The following is a 13,496-nucleotide window of genomic DNA, read 5'->3' on the forward strand; positions in this document are numbered from 1 at the left end:
TTGATGCAAATACATTGGAACTTTTACTTAAGATTTTGATTGCAGGACTATTGGTTGTAACACAACTTCTACACTGTTGTTATTACTTTGTATTTAAGTAAAAGATAGTGGTTCTTCCACCACCACATTTCCTTGACAAAGTTTTAGTGACAGTAAGTCAGTCACCAGTTGTTTCTTGCTTTTTATTTTTCTTGAAAAAGAACACAACATAAAGTGAAAAAAAAAAGTATTCTGAAAATAATTACAATGCTACAGGAATCCCGTTTTGAAAATCGAAAAGAGGAAAACACATATACACAAAAGTATATTTTTGTATACTTATATTCATTTTAAGGGATATGGCCTGGAAAGCAGTCTGGAAGGAGGCCTTTTGATACAGAACTACTACACTTTAAAGAGGGAACCACAAAAATGAGCAACCAAAGCGCCCGAACAAAATTGAACATCTCTACACTGAATTGGACAAGGTCATGAAGTTCAGAGAAAAGTAAATACTCGCAAGTTTCATTGATGAAAGAAAATAAATGTATCAAAGAGGGATGGGGAACAGTTTTATCTAGAATATTAACATTTGAACTGTAAATGTTGTCTCTGTACAAAAACAAAGCAAGAGTTTGGAAATAATAGCACCTGAAGTCTAACGTTTGTTTGAAAATGCACCGTTTATCCGACACTTAACCCTTGGCTTACTATTTAATGCAACCTGCCCTTTGGTGGGGTGAGGTGTTGTTGCCATGTCGATTGCCTTCTCACAGTCTTTTTACATAACCACATCCACTCAATGTCCATGTACACTCACCACTGAACTCCTGAACACCTTTCTAAGCTGAACGTACAAACACAAGGTTTCCCAGTCACTCACTTTATAAATCACACATACCTGTCGCCTTAAGTCGTCTTGAAAATAAAACTCTCAACGCATAGTGGCTGTGCATGAAGCAGACGTCATTAAACTTCTAAACATTTGCTCTCTTGAATCTGACAAAAATAACCATCTATTTAGAGCACCCAGAAGCAGCTGATGAGTTCAAATGATAAAATGACATCATAAATAAGACTTAATGGGCATCATCCAAATGTAACAATGCACCCAAAGGTGAAACTATTCCCAAATCAGGAGTTTGTGTTAGGAGTGAAGACGGGCGTCTGTCCAAAAAAAGAGTTAAACTCTTGGTTATGAGCAGCTGAATACAGAAAATTATTTGTCCACGTCATCCCACTCTGGCAAAAATAGACATTTTACTTTTCCAACACCAAATTATTTCCAAAAATAACTGAACAAAAAGCTGAGTTTACTTTTTAAGGGTATATGGAACAAATGTATAGAAAGGTAAAGAAACTTTGTTTCAGCTATGACGACCCCTTTCACCAACACCAGTTAAGTGATTTTAGACCCAAGCCCTCCTCTAATGTCAAACAGGTGCTTGTGAACTTCCCTGCATGTCTGTGTCCTTTCTGTCAAACAGAACCACGTCAGGATCAGCTGCCTCTGCACCTCATATTGCCTCTGCAGTCACAGCACACAGAGCTTAGGATATCCTCTGGATCAGTTTTTCATCTGATAGGCAGTAGAGCATGTTGACTGACAGCTCGGAGATGAAGGCTTCACAGGCCTTGCGGGAGACGCCTTTACATCCCCGCAGGTCAAGCATCGAGATGCAAGAGAGGCGACGGAGATACTTTAGACACGTGTCTGACAGTTTACTGCAACCTGGGGAAGAAACAAAAACACAGGCACATTAAGCTGGAGCAACATGTGCATCATCATCTGCCTCATACATCAGACTTTTCACTTGAAGACACATTTTCAATGGCATTTATCCTCATCAATCTCTCACCCCCCAGGTTGAGTTCTGTGAGCGTGTTTCGGGTGGAGGAGCCCACTGCAGTCAGCAGGTTGATCGAGTTGTCGGTGAGGTTGTTGCAGTGGGAAAGGTCCAGTTTTGTTAAATGGGGCATGTGGCGGATCACCAGGCGCAGAGTGGAGTCGCTGATGTCCAGGCCTGCTAGACGCAAACACTGCATGCTGCGCAACTGACTGCGATTGTCACAACCTGCAACAGAAGAAGAGAGGAAGAAAAGGCTGAGGTTTTGTCTTGTGTTTGATGAAAGAAAGGGGGGAAAATGTAAAAAGAGAAGAAGGAATGTATAACATAGCGAATCATAGGATGCAAGAGTTTCAGAGGTTTTCCTCACCTGGAGGGGTGACTAGATCCCTGATCTGAGAGTCTTTGACTCCGTCTGCATACCGCAGGTCGAGAGAACGGAGGAGAGGGCAACCAGAGGAGCAGAGAGCTGAAATGGATAACCATGAACAACCAGCCAACATCAGATCCTTCAGCCCTGCAAAACAAAGAAAAGATTTAAATAAGGTGGACCACAACAAATTGGTAGAAACATAACTAATCAAAATTCCTTTGCAAGCAGGAATTTATAAAATGCCAAGAGGAAACAAGGTAAATGTACCATTCAAAAGATGTGTTAGGAATATAAAGTGTTTTTTACAAGAGAAAGAGTATTTTAACGTACCAGGAAGGCGGCCAACAAGCCAGTTGAGCTGTTTTTTAGAGATGTTGGTCCAAGAGAGATCGAGTGTGACTGGCTGTCTCTTTATGATGCCGGTCAGGGCCTGAGGACTAACGGTGCGTTTGATGCTCAGGTCTATCCGGGCCCAAAGCCGCTTGTCTAAACACCTAGGAACAAGCACACACGGATTTAGGACATCCATCTAGTCATTGGCTGACTCCAAAGAGTTTTCTTTAGGAAAAAGGCGATAGAAGGCTTTAATGAAAGTATGTTAGCACTAGAGCTTAACGAAAATGGATATTTTGCCCAACCGGATCACCATACAAAGTGGAGTCGGATATGATAACCCCTTCCGAATAAAAACCTATCATCTAAGGGGCCTTACCATTTGTACCAGTTCTTGCAGACGGCCATGCAGACGCAGAGATCTGCTCGACTTAAGTAACGGAAGACAGATACCCAGACCTCCCTTTCGCAGCCCGGCCCGCTGGCGCCATTCTCCCTCTCCGCCTCGCTGCCTCCCTCCTGTAGGGCGGACAGAGGGATCCGGAGATGTGGAAGCTCGGAGGTTGAAGAAGAGGAGGCGCCTTTGCTCAGTTTGGCCGGCCTCGTTTTTTTAGAGTCCTCCGGCCTCTCTTGAGTGTCTGTGTGTCCACTTTGCGTGTGTGGACGTGCGTGCTTACTGGAGTGTTGATCAGGACCGCAGTTTCTAATGGGGGGTCTGGCGAGGGCTCTGGTCTGGTTGTGTATGGTGGAAGGGGCGGTTTGAGGGGCGATGGCTTCCAATTTCGGGACGATGGCCGACGGGTCACGCTGGGCTCTGGTTGGCTTTTGAAGTGTCACTTTATGGTTTGAGCCATCTTTTCTCCTCGTCTCACTGTCGTGCTCAATCTCCTCCTCTGCTCCATTTTGGTTGGCCGCCTCGCTCAGGTCCTCCTCTCTCTCTTTGGCTGCCCGTCCTCCTCGCCTCGCCTGCGGCTGGTTCTCTTTATCAAGCCCCCTCCCACTGTTCTGCACGCTCTCCTCCTCATCGCTGCTGCTGCTGCTGCTGCTGCTACTATTGCCGCTGCTGCTGCTGTCCTCCGTCTCCTCCTCATACTCTTCATGGCTTCTACCACTTCTTATTCCTCTCCCCGCTCCTCCTCCCCGCAGCCTCACCCCTCTCCCCCTCCCTCTGCGAGCCTCTCCCTTGGGCTCAAGTGCCAGACCGAGGGAAGACTGCTGCTGCTGCTGCTGCTGCTGCTGCTGCTGCTGCTGCTGCTGCTGTTGCTGCTGCTGATGCTGCTGCTGATGCTGGAAAGACCCTGTCTCTCCTGGAGAGCTGGGGTAAGGATGCCCGCCGGCCCACGTGGAGCTCCGGCCTCTGCCCTGAGATAGTCTGCTGGTTGAAGAGCGCAGCCCGGAGAGCAGCCTGGAGCGCAGCGACCGGGGAGAACGCTCCATGGACGCCTGTTTCTGTTGGGAAAACCGAAAAGTACAACAGATAATGAAATAATCTTTGTAGATTATAATGGCAGAAAATAACAACATTTTCACCATCTTCAAACCTGCTTCAGATCTGCTGCTTAACTCTGATTTATATCTTATTAACCTGAAAATATTTAGGACATTTATAGAAACTTCTTTGACAAATGATTTTCTTTTGATGTAACAACACCACTCAACAATAAAACTGCACTGCTTACCGTTAACATTTTGCTGCGCTCCAGTTTTATCTGCAGTAAACAAAAAAGGAGGTTGGAGAAATTGAAAAATGTCAAACAGAAAGAAAAGAAAAGCACCTTCACATGTTTTTCTCTGCTATGTTAAGTCAGCGAAGGTGATAAGAATCGTATTTGCAGCACACGGCAGCCAGCTTCAGGGTGAAACCACATTTACTCCTGTAGGGCTAGATAGATTTAAACACCCATTTACCCTCTTCTTCAGTCTGAGCTCCAGTGCATTTGCTCTTTTTCGGTTCTGCTGATGTTGCAGTAGCAGTTTCTGTGAAGGTGGGGGTGCTGTGGGTCGGGGTGAGGATTTGCTACGTGTCCTTCGCCTCACCCCTCCACCTACGCCAATGCCCTCCCGGTAGGCGCGTTTGATTGGTGGCAGGGAAGTTGAGCCCTCTGACTCTCCACTCTCCTCATCGCTGGTGGACTGGAATGGGGGGGGGGGGGGGGGGTAGAGAGAGAAAAAGATTGTTGAGTATGAGAGTACTGAGCCTGAACACACAGGAGGAGAGACAGAGGGAGGATATGCTAACCTCTGAGCCGGAGTCTTTTCCTTGGTAACATTTGGGACACTCCCAGCAGCTGGGTAAATCTTTATTGATTTTCCCCTCGCCGGGCTCCTGAAAACAGCAAACAGTTCACACGTTTTAATTCGTAACTCAGACCTGCGCATGCAGCTTTAAAGGCAGCAAAAATGACCATGCAATAATTAGGCAATCATTCAGTTTCTAGCTCTGTGTAGAAGCTGATTACCTTATTGCATTGACGATGGACTATCTGCGAGCACACAGAGCACTCCATGAGAGAGTGAGTGCTGGGATTTGATTCGTCAGATTCCCCCTCTCCACATATGGCACATCGCGCTGTGTTCGGTAAGGCAGGCTGAAGGAGGAAATAAACTGTATTTACTCTAAGGTTAAAAAGAATAAAGTCCTTTCAGATATGATGTTACTATGAATTACAATTCTGAAACCCAATTATGATTACCATTGCTTTTCATATCATTTCATTGACCCTACTTATAAATCAGCCTGACACTGAGCCTCCTTGGTACAGACGGGCAGCATGTTGGGTCAACCATGTGTCGTCAACTCACCGCTAGACACCGTCTCATGATGCAGCCCTTCTTCATGCGCCCCGGACCACCAAACTTCCTCATGTCGTGGCAAAACTGGCAGGTGCCGCACTCCTTCCGGCAGCAGGCGGCACAGCGCTTGCACCTCACCCGTCTGCGCCGCAGGGCAGAGATGGAGGAGCGCTTGATGGACCGCAGGGGCTTGTGGAGCTTGGGGCCCAAGCGAGGACGGTAAATGACGGGGGGAGGGGGAGTGGGGGGCTGGTACCATGATGGCTGTATGAGAGACATGAGCGAGAAAGTAAGGAAGGTAGGTTCGGGTTAGGGAAGCACTATACAAGGCAAATACGGACCCTCAGAACACGTTGAATATTAAGCTAACGCCAATACTTGTGCTGAATGTAAAAATGGTTTCATTTGTTCTGCTGCTTTCAGAATACAAAAAAAATGTAACGTGCAATTTTTTTCTGACTCATTTGATAAAAAATAGTGGGTGAGGATTGTAATATATTAATCAACAATTTGGACTGATAATTTAATATGAAAAAGACACATTATTAAAGTAATCAGTCAGTAATTATGTAAAACAGTTAACATCTGCTCTACACTGACATACTTGCAGCTACCTCCAAGTGTGTACAAATGTGTTCTTTACTCACCCTTTTGGGCCACTTGACTATGGGCTCTCCAGTGTAGGACTGTTTGGGGTCATCATTGACATGCCCCTTTAGAAGAATCTGAAAAAGTGCAAAGGAGAAGTTATCAAAATATCAAATACATCTACAAAAGCAGAGCCCCGTGAAAGCAGCCAGCGTGAGCCGATTGGGAGATGAAATGCACGCGACTCTCACCCTCATGTCATCGAGCAGGGCTGTGGGGTTCATGATGCCCACAGGGACACACTTTTTCTGCTCCGGCAGCTCCTCCAGCTTCCCTAAAAGGTTCCACAGCCCCTCCAGCTCAAAGGGAGTCAGCAAGTGTTGGCGTTCAGCGTCTTTAGCTGCCTCTTCGTCCGGTTCTTTGACCTCCTCCTCCTCCTTTATCTCCTTGTTCTCAGTGTCACTGTCCAACCCGTTGGAGGTGCCATTCTTGTTGGTCTCAATGTTCTCCATGTCAGCCTTGGTCAGTCCTGAAAACAGAGAAGATACAATCGTTGAAGTGTAGGTCAGTGAGCAATTCATGAATAGGTCTGTGTGAAAAAGAGAGGATAGAGGATACATAGGATAGTTGTGTTTTGTGTTCATCAGTCCTCACCTATGCCCAGGGAGTATTTTTTGAACTCAGGAGTGAGATGGGAAATGTTGGTTTGACAGTAGAGGTATCTCTCCAAGACGTACCAGCACATTTCATAGTAGAAAGGGTAGCGGAACTTTGCTGGCACCTACAGGAGGAGGAGAGAAACAGAAATGTTAAGTCAGCTGCTATATAACTAATAAAAAAAAGTTGCTCTTAAGCAGCTCTGAACCACGGGTGGATGGATGGTGCCTGCATCCCCTAGCCCAGCTGATTCTTTTAGTTATTGATCACAAATAACTTCACTATTCTGAAAAGATTCTTGTTTTGTCTCCCAAACATTTGCTGGGAGCCTGGATTTTCTGTAATGGCATGCTGTATCAAAAGTATAAAATAAATGCATGTCTTTAAACCAAATGAATGGGAGGCATACATGGCTATATGACAAGTTAAACTTAATTAAAACTCAGATTCTCTCTTACAAATGCACCAATCAGTTACCCCTAACTGTATCAACAAAGAGACAGATTTCATTTGGTGGATTGTCACTATACACAGTGTTTTTATTCAGCTATATTACATCAGTCTCAGTTACTAACACTAACTATTCTGATGGGATCGACCGAAATTGTGAAAAAATGATGTGTTTATGATTTAGAATTTGTAGAGGAGAGAAATAAGTACAACTCTGTGTATCCTTAGCTTAATGGTTATCCTTAGATTTTCAATGAAAATCTAGTCATGTTGAAAGAATTATGTCGCCATTGTTTTTCTATTCTGAGTAATTCCACAGAATAAGACGCTGAATAATGTCTTGCGTAATCAAAAAATGTGTGTTAAGATGTTATGCATCAACAGCAGAATACAGTTAATTTGAGGTGCTGCCCACCCGTGTGCGATCCTCAATGCTGTAGATGTTGAGCTGCATGGGGATGTTGAAGCTGTGGAGGAAATTCCCCCCAAACACCAACGTGTCCTCTGGGGTGTACACAGCATGGATCCACCCTGCAACATCAAGACACAAGACGCTGTAGCTATGCCGTGGTCAAGTGTGTGTTTGGTTTTTGTACGGGGTCTTTATGTGGCTAATGTATTTTCTTTACATACCTGATGGGATTATGAAGGTGTTGCCTTGCTTGAGCTCTATCCTCTGACAGTCAAAGCACTTGTCGCCCAAGAAGATGTCTCCCTGTTTTCCTGATAACACCCAGTTCTCGTACATCTCCAGGTTCTGTGGTGTGGGTGGAATCAACCAGAACACCTGTAAGGGGCAAAGGTAAAAAGTTGATGTTGATTGTCTTTGGTCTAAATATATATATGGAGTATGTCTGTCCGTGCAGGGTGACTGGTTAATGGCTTATTTTTTGTGTGTGAAAAATGTACATCATTCAAGAGGAAAAAAAACTGCTTTCTTTCACCATGTACTATTCAAGTCGAGTGTGACAGTATTGATCACAGAACTAAAAATGTATGATTTGTGCGCCGCGACACCCAGACTGACCTTGCCTCCTCGCAGAATGTGGTACCAGACCGAAGTGCCTCCAAAGTCAATGTGGAAATCTGTGAAGCAGCCCTGCACACTCATGAGACAGTACCTGAGAGAAGTAGAGGACACAAGGTGGACTTTAATAACAGGATAAAGTGTTGAAATGTAAAAATAAAAAACAGGCGTTAATAGAGCATGGATTGAGTCAAGACTATTACTGCTGTAGGATGTGATACGAGTAATGTATCTCAACTAAAGCAGAGCAAAATGGTATATGTTTCAGGCCTCTGGTTTTCTCACTTCTGCACTTTGGGATAATGCATGTCTATGATGGCATTAGTGGAGTCTCTCTGTCTCTCTTTGAGATGGCGAGGCCACATGTTGTCCACCCAGTCAATGAGGTCCACCTGGACAAGAGGAAAAAAGGAAAATAGTACAAAACATACTTTAAATGTGTGTGCACCAAACAGACTGTGATAAGTGACTCTGTTTGATGCATGTAGGCTTTAAAACTGGGGACAAATCACTGGTATAAATAACTCCTCTTTCTTAACTGAGGAGAATTTTCTGGTAATGTATCTTTTTGTTAAAGGTATGCAGAGATCTATAACGACATTGTCAATGTGCACATCGGGGATGTTGTAAAACACGAACAAGTTAATATGTATGCATTCTCACCGAAGCCGGCCGTTTGACCAGATTCTCCAGCTTGGTGTGGCTGAACTCCAGACTGATGACGTTGTAGAGTTTTTCTCTCTCTGATGGCGGCGTCTCATAGTAGCGCCTCCACTGAGCCATCGACATCTCAATTCCTTTCTGGGTGTTCACATCCATCACGTCAACAATTCGTCGACTACCTGTGAAAGAATTAAGAAGAGTTTAGCAACAGTGCAAAAACGAATTATCCTAAAATATACAAAATACTCATTGCCATTCTGAATATTATGTATTACTCTTATATTGTATCATTACAGCCTGAACGATATTGGTAGTTGTGATTGCCACTTTACAGAGGAAAAACTTAGTTTAGTATTCGCTTCATTTATATCTTGATCTTGCTCAAAGACACAAATCTATGTAAAAAGAGGTCAAATTGTTCTAGTAGTCTAGCCTCTTGTGTACAAAAATGAAGGCCGATGAACTGCAAAAAATGGGAACTTACCGACAAACAGCTTGACATCACTCACACTGAAGTCAGAGTCTGGCATTCTGCAAGAGAGGCAAATCAAAAACCTTGTTAATAATACGAAAAAAATAACAAAAAGGTTAATTGGAATTATTAGTACTAGCTTTAAAATAACTAAACGTTCAGCTAGAATATCTTTATGTAAGAAATGACTAATTAAGAAGGATGTGGCTTACTGTATGCCAAGGCCATTGGCTGTCTCAAAAATAATGGGTTCCCTGAGCCCTTCCCTCTGGATGTACTCAAATGTGAAATCTAGAAAAATAACAGTGCAACAGTCAGACACACACACACACACACACACACACACACACAGGGTAAATAACCCACAACAAAATGTAATTAACCATTATGAACTGGCATCTGATCCAATCAGCAAGGTGTTAAAGGGTTACAATATCAAGCAACAGAGTATGTCAAACTAACAGTTAGCATTTATCACCTTTACATTGCATCAGACATGATATTAATTGAAATGATTTCCCAAATATATCTTGGACTAGTTGAAACCTCTCACCTTTTCCCTCCATGTGTTTGATCAATTCAGAGTTAAACCTGCTGCACTGCAACTTCTCGTCAAGGTCGAACATCCGCTTCCCTTCAATTTCATCGTCTGATATTCCATCGTCTTGGTAGCGGCGGCGCGTCCCTGTACGCTGAGGACAAATTACAGATTCTGTTAACCTCCAGATAAGAAATGAGAAATACTAGTGAGCAACAGAAAGAGAACAAGATAAGACAGGAGTAACTGGCAGGGACACATATTGGATGTTTTATTGCAAAAAGGATCATTCAAGGCCAGCTTGGTTAAAGCAGACAATTGTATATGTACATCACAATTATTTGAAGTTACAAAGTAAAAACGCAATGATTTTCTTGGGAGGAAACCAACAACAGCTAATATTAAATCAATACATTTGACAGCCTTTGGTATGAAAAACTACTGACTGACTGGTTCTGATACACATCCAAAAGCAAGAACATTTTAAGTAACACAAATCCAAAAATCAAGAGCCCTCTGCAACATAACTAAAAGGTCGTTCCACTAACCAAGATCTCCCAGTTAATATCATGGACTATGAGAGCTTTTATGAAAAAAATAATGTGAAAACTTGTTTTAAATTAATGGGACAAACTTGTTTTAAATTAATGGGACAAACGTGTAGAGGTTTACTCATGTTTTGTGAGCATTATCAATGGCTTACTTCTCACTAGATTGGCTTATTTTTACTGAACATCCAAGAAACCCTAACTGAGTATAATGTTGAACATGTATTTTGGTTAATAGAAGCTGCTGATCTTTCTTTACAGAAATTACATAATATATATTATATAATCAAAATAAATCATTCTTAATGAATTATCTTTATGAATTATCTATATTCTGTGTAATATTATCATCAAATCTCAAAGTTATTTGGATTACATTAAAAAATGAGGTTTGAACAGCATGTTTTGGAAGATATTTTAAAATGGAAAAGGGATTATTAAAGTTTCGTTAAAGCTTTTTAAGGAAATGTGCTGATTTTCATTGCATAGATAAGTTGCTTTTAATTAATATATTGTATTACTTTGTCTTCATTTAATAATTAATTTGAAAAAACTAAAATGGTATGGGCTAATTCTTAATGCATTTTTAAAATGTTCTTGGAGGTCTAGTTACTAAGATATGACGTGACACCCAAGGGAGCTGCCCTCAATATCTCCGTAGTAAAAGGGTTCTCAAATAATTAGTGATAAAAACTAATGCTTTCTCAAGTCACAATAAATAAATGCAAACAGATCATTCAGCCAGAATACCAAACCAGTTCATGTGGTACCCAAACAATACAGCGTCACAATAGCACGGGTTAATCTTCCACACACTGACCCCCCTCTTCTGCCCGCCTGCCATTCACCCTATGCAGCACTGCTTGGCTAGACAGATGGATAAAGGACAACACCCCCACATCTCCCCACCCCCATAGCACAAATGTGGTATTATCTAAACTCAGATACTCCTCACGTTCATAACTGAGCACTGCAGAATAGACAATAAGATGCAACTAAAAACTATTGTATAGGATTTAAGCAACCCATGCTGTAGTTTCCATATAAAGTCATAAAAATATCAAAGGAAATCAAAAAATTACAATTAAGCAACACTTTATTGGGGGTTTTATTCAGGTTCTGTGTGTTCAACAAATAGGCCTAGAAATGATTTCCATACCTAAATCAACACAGGCAGAATTAGCTTTATTATATTTAGATATACATCATTTAACCCCCCACACTTCTACCATCAATCATATTTCTCTTGAGTATACAGTAGGTAGTTGGAGTGCACTGACTTAATGGCTTTACAACCATGGGGAAAGACAGTAAGGAGGTGAAACAGGGTGTCACAGCACGGTTAAACAGTAAACTTGACCTTCTGTTGAACTCTTTAGACAGGTTCATTACCGTTGTTATTAGGGGGGTTCACAAAACAAAAAAAGGGACCACTACTGTCATTACCCAATGTGCCAAAATAAACGTATCCCTTTCAATTAAATACAATGGTTTGCATCCACTAAACTTACTTCATGTAGCCATATTACATAGGCTATCCTTTTACGGACATGATGTTGAAAACCACAACATTGTAAACATAGAACAAGTGTTCCGGTAAGCTAACAGTTTGATTAAGTTACTCACCAGGCGTTTGCTGTACCGTGTATGGGGGTCCTCCATGATCTAGAAGACAAACATAATGACGTTAAATTACACCAATAATCAGCGTTTAAATGTTTTCCTGTGTTTTACGTTTTGTCGGAGAGAAACACAGACCTTTCTCTCTCTCTCTCTCTCTCTCTGAGTAGCTAGTTAGCCATTAGCCAACAGCGATGCTAAGGTAATGGTAGCAGCACAACATATTTAGGTTAAACTTGCATTTCTGTATGAAGACAAGTGCCACATACAGCGACTAGCTTTAAACCGGGATATTCTCCACCAATGTGTCCATGTAACTAACAACGTTATTCCACTGTCGTTATCGGCTAACATAAACTATAACAGTTGACAAGCCCTTTCTTAAGTCCTCGGCTAACGATAGCTAGCTAGCTGACGTTAGCCTCTATACGGCAGTGGGTAGCTTCTTTATCGTTACCTCTGCGTTTCAACTCCCGTTAGTAGTGAAAGTAATGTCTCCCAGCTAAAGCGTCCGCAGCCCTTCTGTGAAGTCTCTCCCCATGTTATCTGATAACAGCTGAGTATACTGTTGTGTTTATTATTATGCGATAAAGTTAGAACGATTCGACGCTTCGAGCCGCCATTTTCAGCTGGTTAGAAAACACACACACACACAGATGCACACTAAGTAAAAAAAAAAAAAAAAATCTCAAGGCCCACCCCCTTATTTGCCTTACTGCTACAGAAATTAGCACAGGGGCACTCTCATTGGACAGAACATGTGCTATTTAAACATGATTATAATGTGTGTACAAGTGTACTTGTTTTGGCTTCCACTGTCTGACGCTCCAAGAGTGGGGTGATATCGTTTAAATTATAACTCCGTTCACGGAATAAATGTTCACTAATATTAATTATGAATATACTCCACTTCAAGGTCCTGCATTCAGTAGGCTTTCAGATTGTATTTGCAACATAATGTACATGAGATACGAAAACTCCTTTTTAAGCCCAGTTTTCTTTCCTGTGTTATTGGATTGTTAAAAATAGACATTGTAAACTATAAAGCCATTTTCCTGCTTGTACCTTATGCATTTTGTTTTGTTTTGTTTTTTTATAGAAAAATGCTACCCACCGTGTGTGTATTACAATTATGGGTGCTATCGTACTGAACATCCATCTTTAACATATGAAAAGTTTTATAGTGAATCTGGAATTTTTTTATTTTGTCGTGTTTTATGTTGTTTCATTTGAAGATTATGTTATTTCTACTGGTTTGTTAATACTTGTTTTCACATATTATGTATGTGCGTAACATGAATGCGTAATAAAAAAACAAATACATATTTCACAAATGTACTAGCATTCATATGTGCACTATGGAAGCTTTAATGTTTCATGCATGTCACGCTTTGGTTAATGTACTTCTTGTGTTTGTCTATTTTTAATTAACCTGCTACCCTTCTTGTCTGTTCATGTCCTGATATAATGCTAAATGTTCCTTCCGTGTAACATCGTAGGTGAATTAATCTAAATTCATCACTGTTGCCCCATCCTAGTTATCCCCCACACGCGAATCAGAAAAACAAGCGCGCACACTTGTGTAGACCCCGCCCCCACGGTGCAGCG

The 13,496-nt window shown here is 41.9% G+C and overlaps 1 protein-coding gene across 1 annotated transcript; it reads right to left on the reverse strand.

Annotated features, from left to right (window-relative positions):
* Nucleotides 1-168: 168 nt before the first annotated feature.
* Nucleotides 169-12,551, reverse strand: kdm2ab (lysine (K)-specific demethylase 2Ab). Its single transcript, XM_063876492.1, has 23 exons — nucleotides 12,346-12,551; nucleotides 11,895-11,933; nucleotides 9,736-9,874; nucleotides 9,395-9,473; nucleotides 9,195-9,241; nucleotides 8,711-8,889; nucleotides 8,333-8,439; nucleotides 8,048-8,141; nucleotides 7,654-7,807; nucleotides 7,436-7,551; nucleotides 6,568-6,694; nucleotides 6,165-6,442; nucleotides 5,973-6,050; nucleotides 5,335-5,589; nucleotides 4,992-5,120; nucleotides 4,772-4,858; nucleotides 4,441-4,665; nucleotides 4,212-4,241; nucleotides 2,912-3,981; nucleotides 2,530-2,693; nucleotides 2,197-2,343; nucleotides 1,839-2,054; nucleotides 169-1,711 (listed from the first exon to the last, which is right to left on the reverse strand). Exons 2-23 carry the CDS (start codon nucleotides 11,928-11,930, stop codon nucleotides 1,530-1,532), a joined length of 3,939 nt encoding a protein of 1,312 aa, XP_063732562.1. The 5' UTR covers nucleotides 11,931-11,933; nucleotides 12,346-12,551; the 3' UTR covers nucleotides 169-1,529.
* Between the last annotated feature and the right edge of the window lie 945 nt (nucleotides 12,552-13,496).

This window comes from Eleginops maclovinus, chromosome 23, assembly GCF_036324505.1.
Source record: "Eleginops maclovinus isolate JMC-PN-2008 ecotype Puerto Natales chromosome 23, JC_Emac_rtc_rv5, whole genome shotgun sequence".
Classification (NCBI taxonomy): domain Eukaryota; kingdom Metazoa; phylum Chordata; class Actinopteri; order Perciformes; family Eleginopidae; genus Eleginops; species Eleginops maclovinus.

Coding starts and splice junctions, on each gene's coding strand:
- kdm2ab (XM_063876492.1), bottom strand. CDS start 11,930: ATGGAGGACCCCCATACACGGTACAGCAAACGCCTG. Junction 2,344..2,529: donor GCTTGTTGGCCGCCTTCCTG/GTACGTTAAAAT, acceptor TTTGTTTTGCAG/GGCTGAAGGATCTGATGTTG. Junction 1,712..1,838: donor CACAGAACTCAACCTGGGGG/GTGAGAGATTGA, acceptor TTTCTTCCCCAG/GTTGCAGTAAACTGTCAGAC.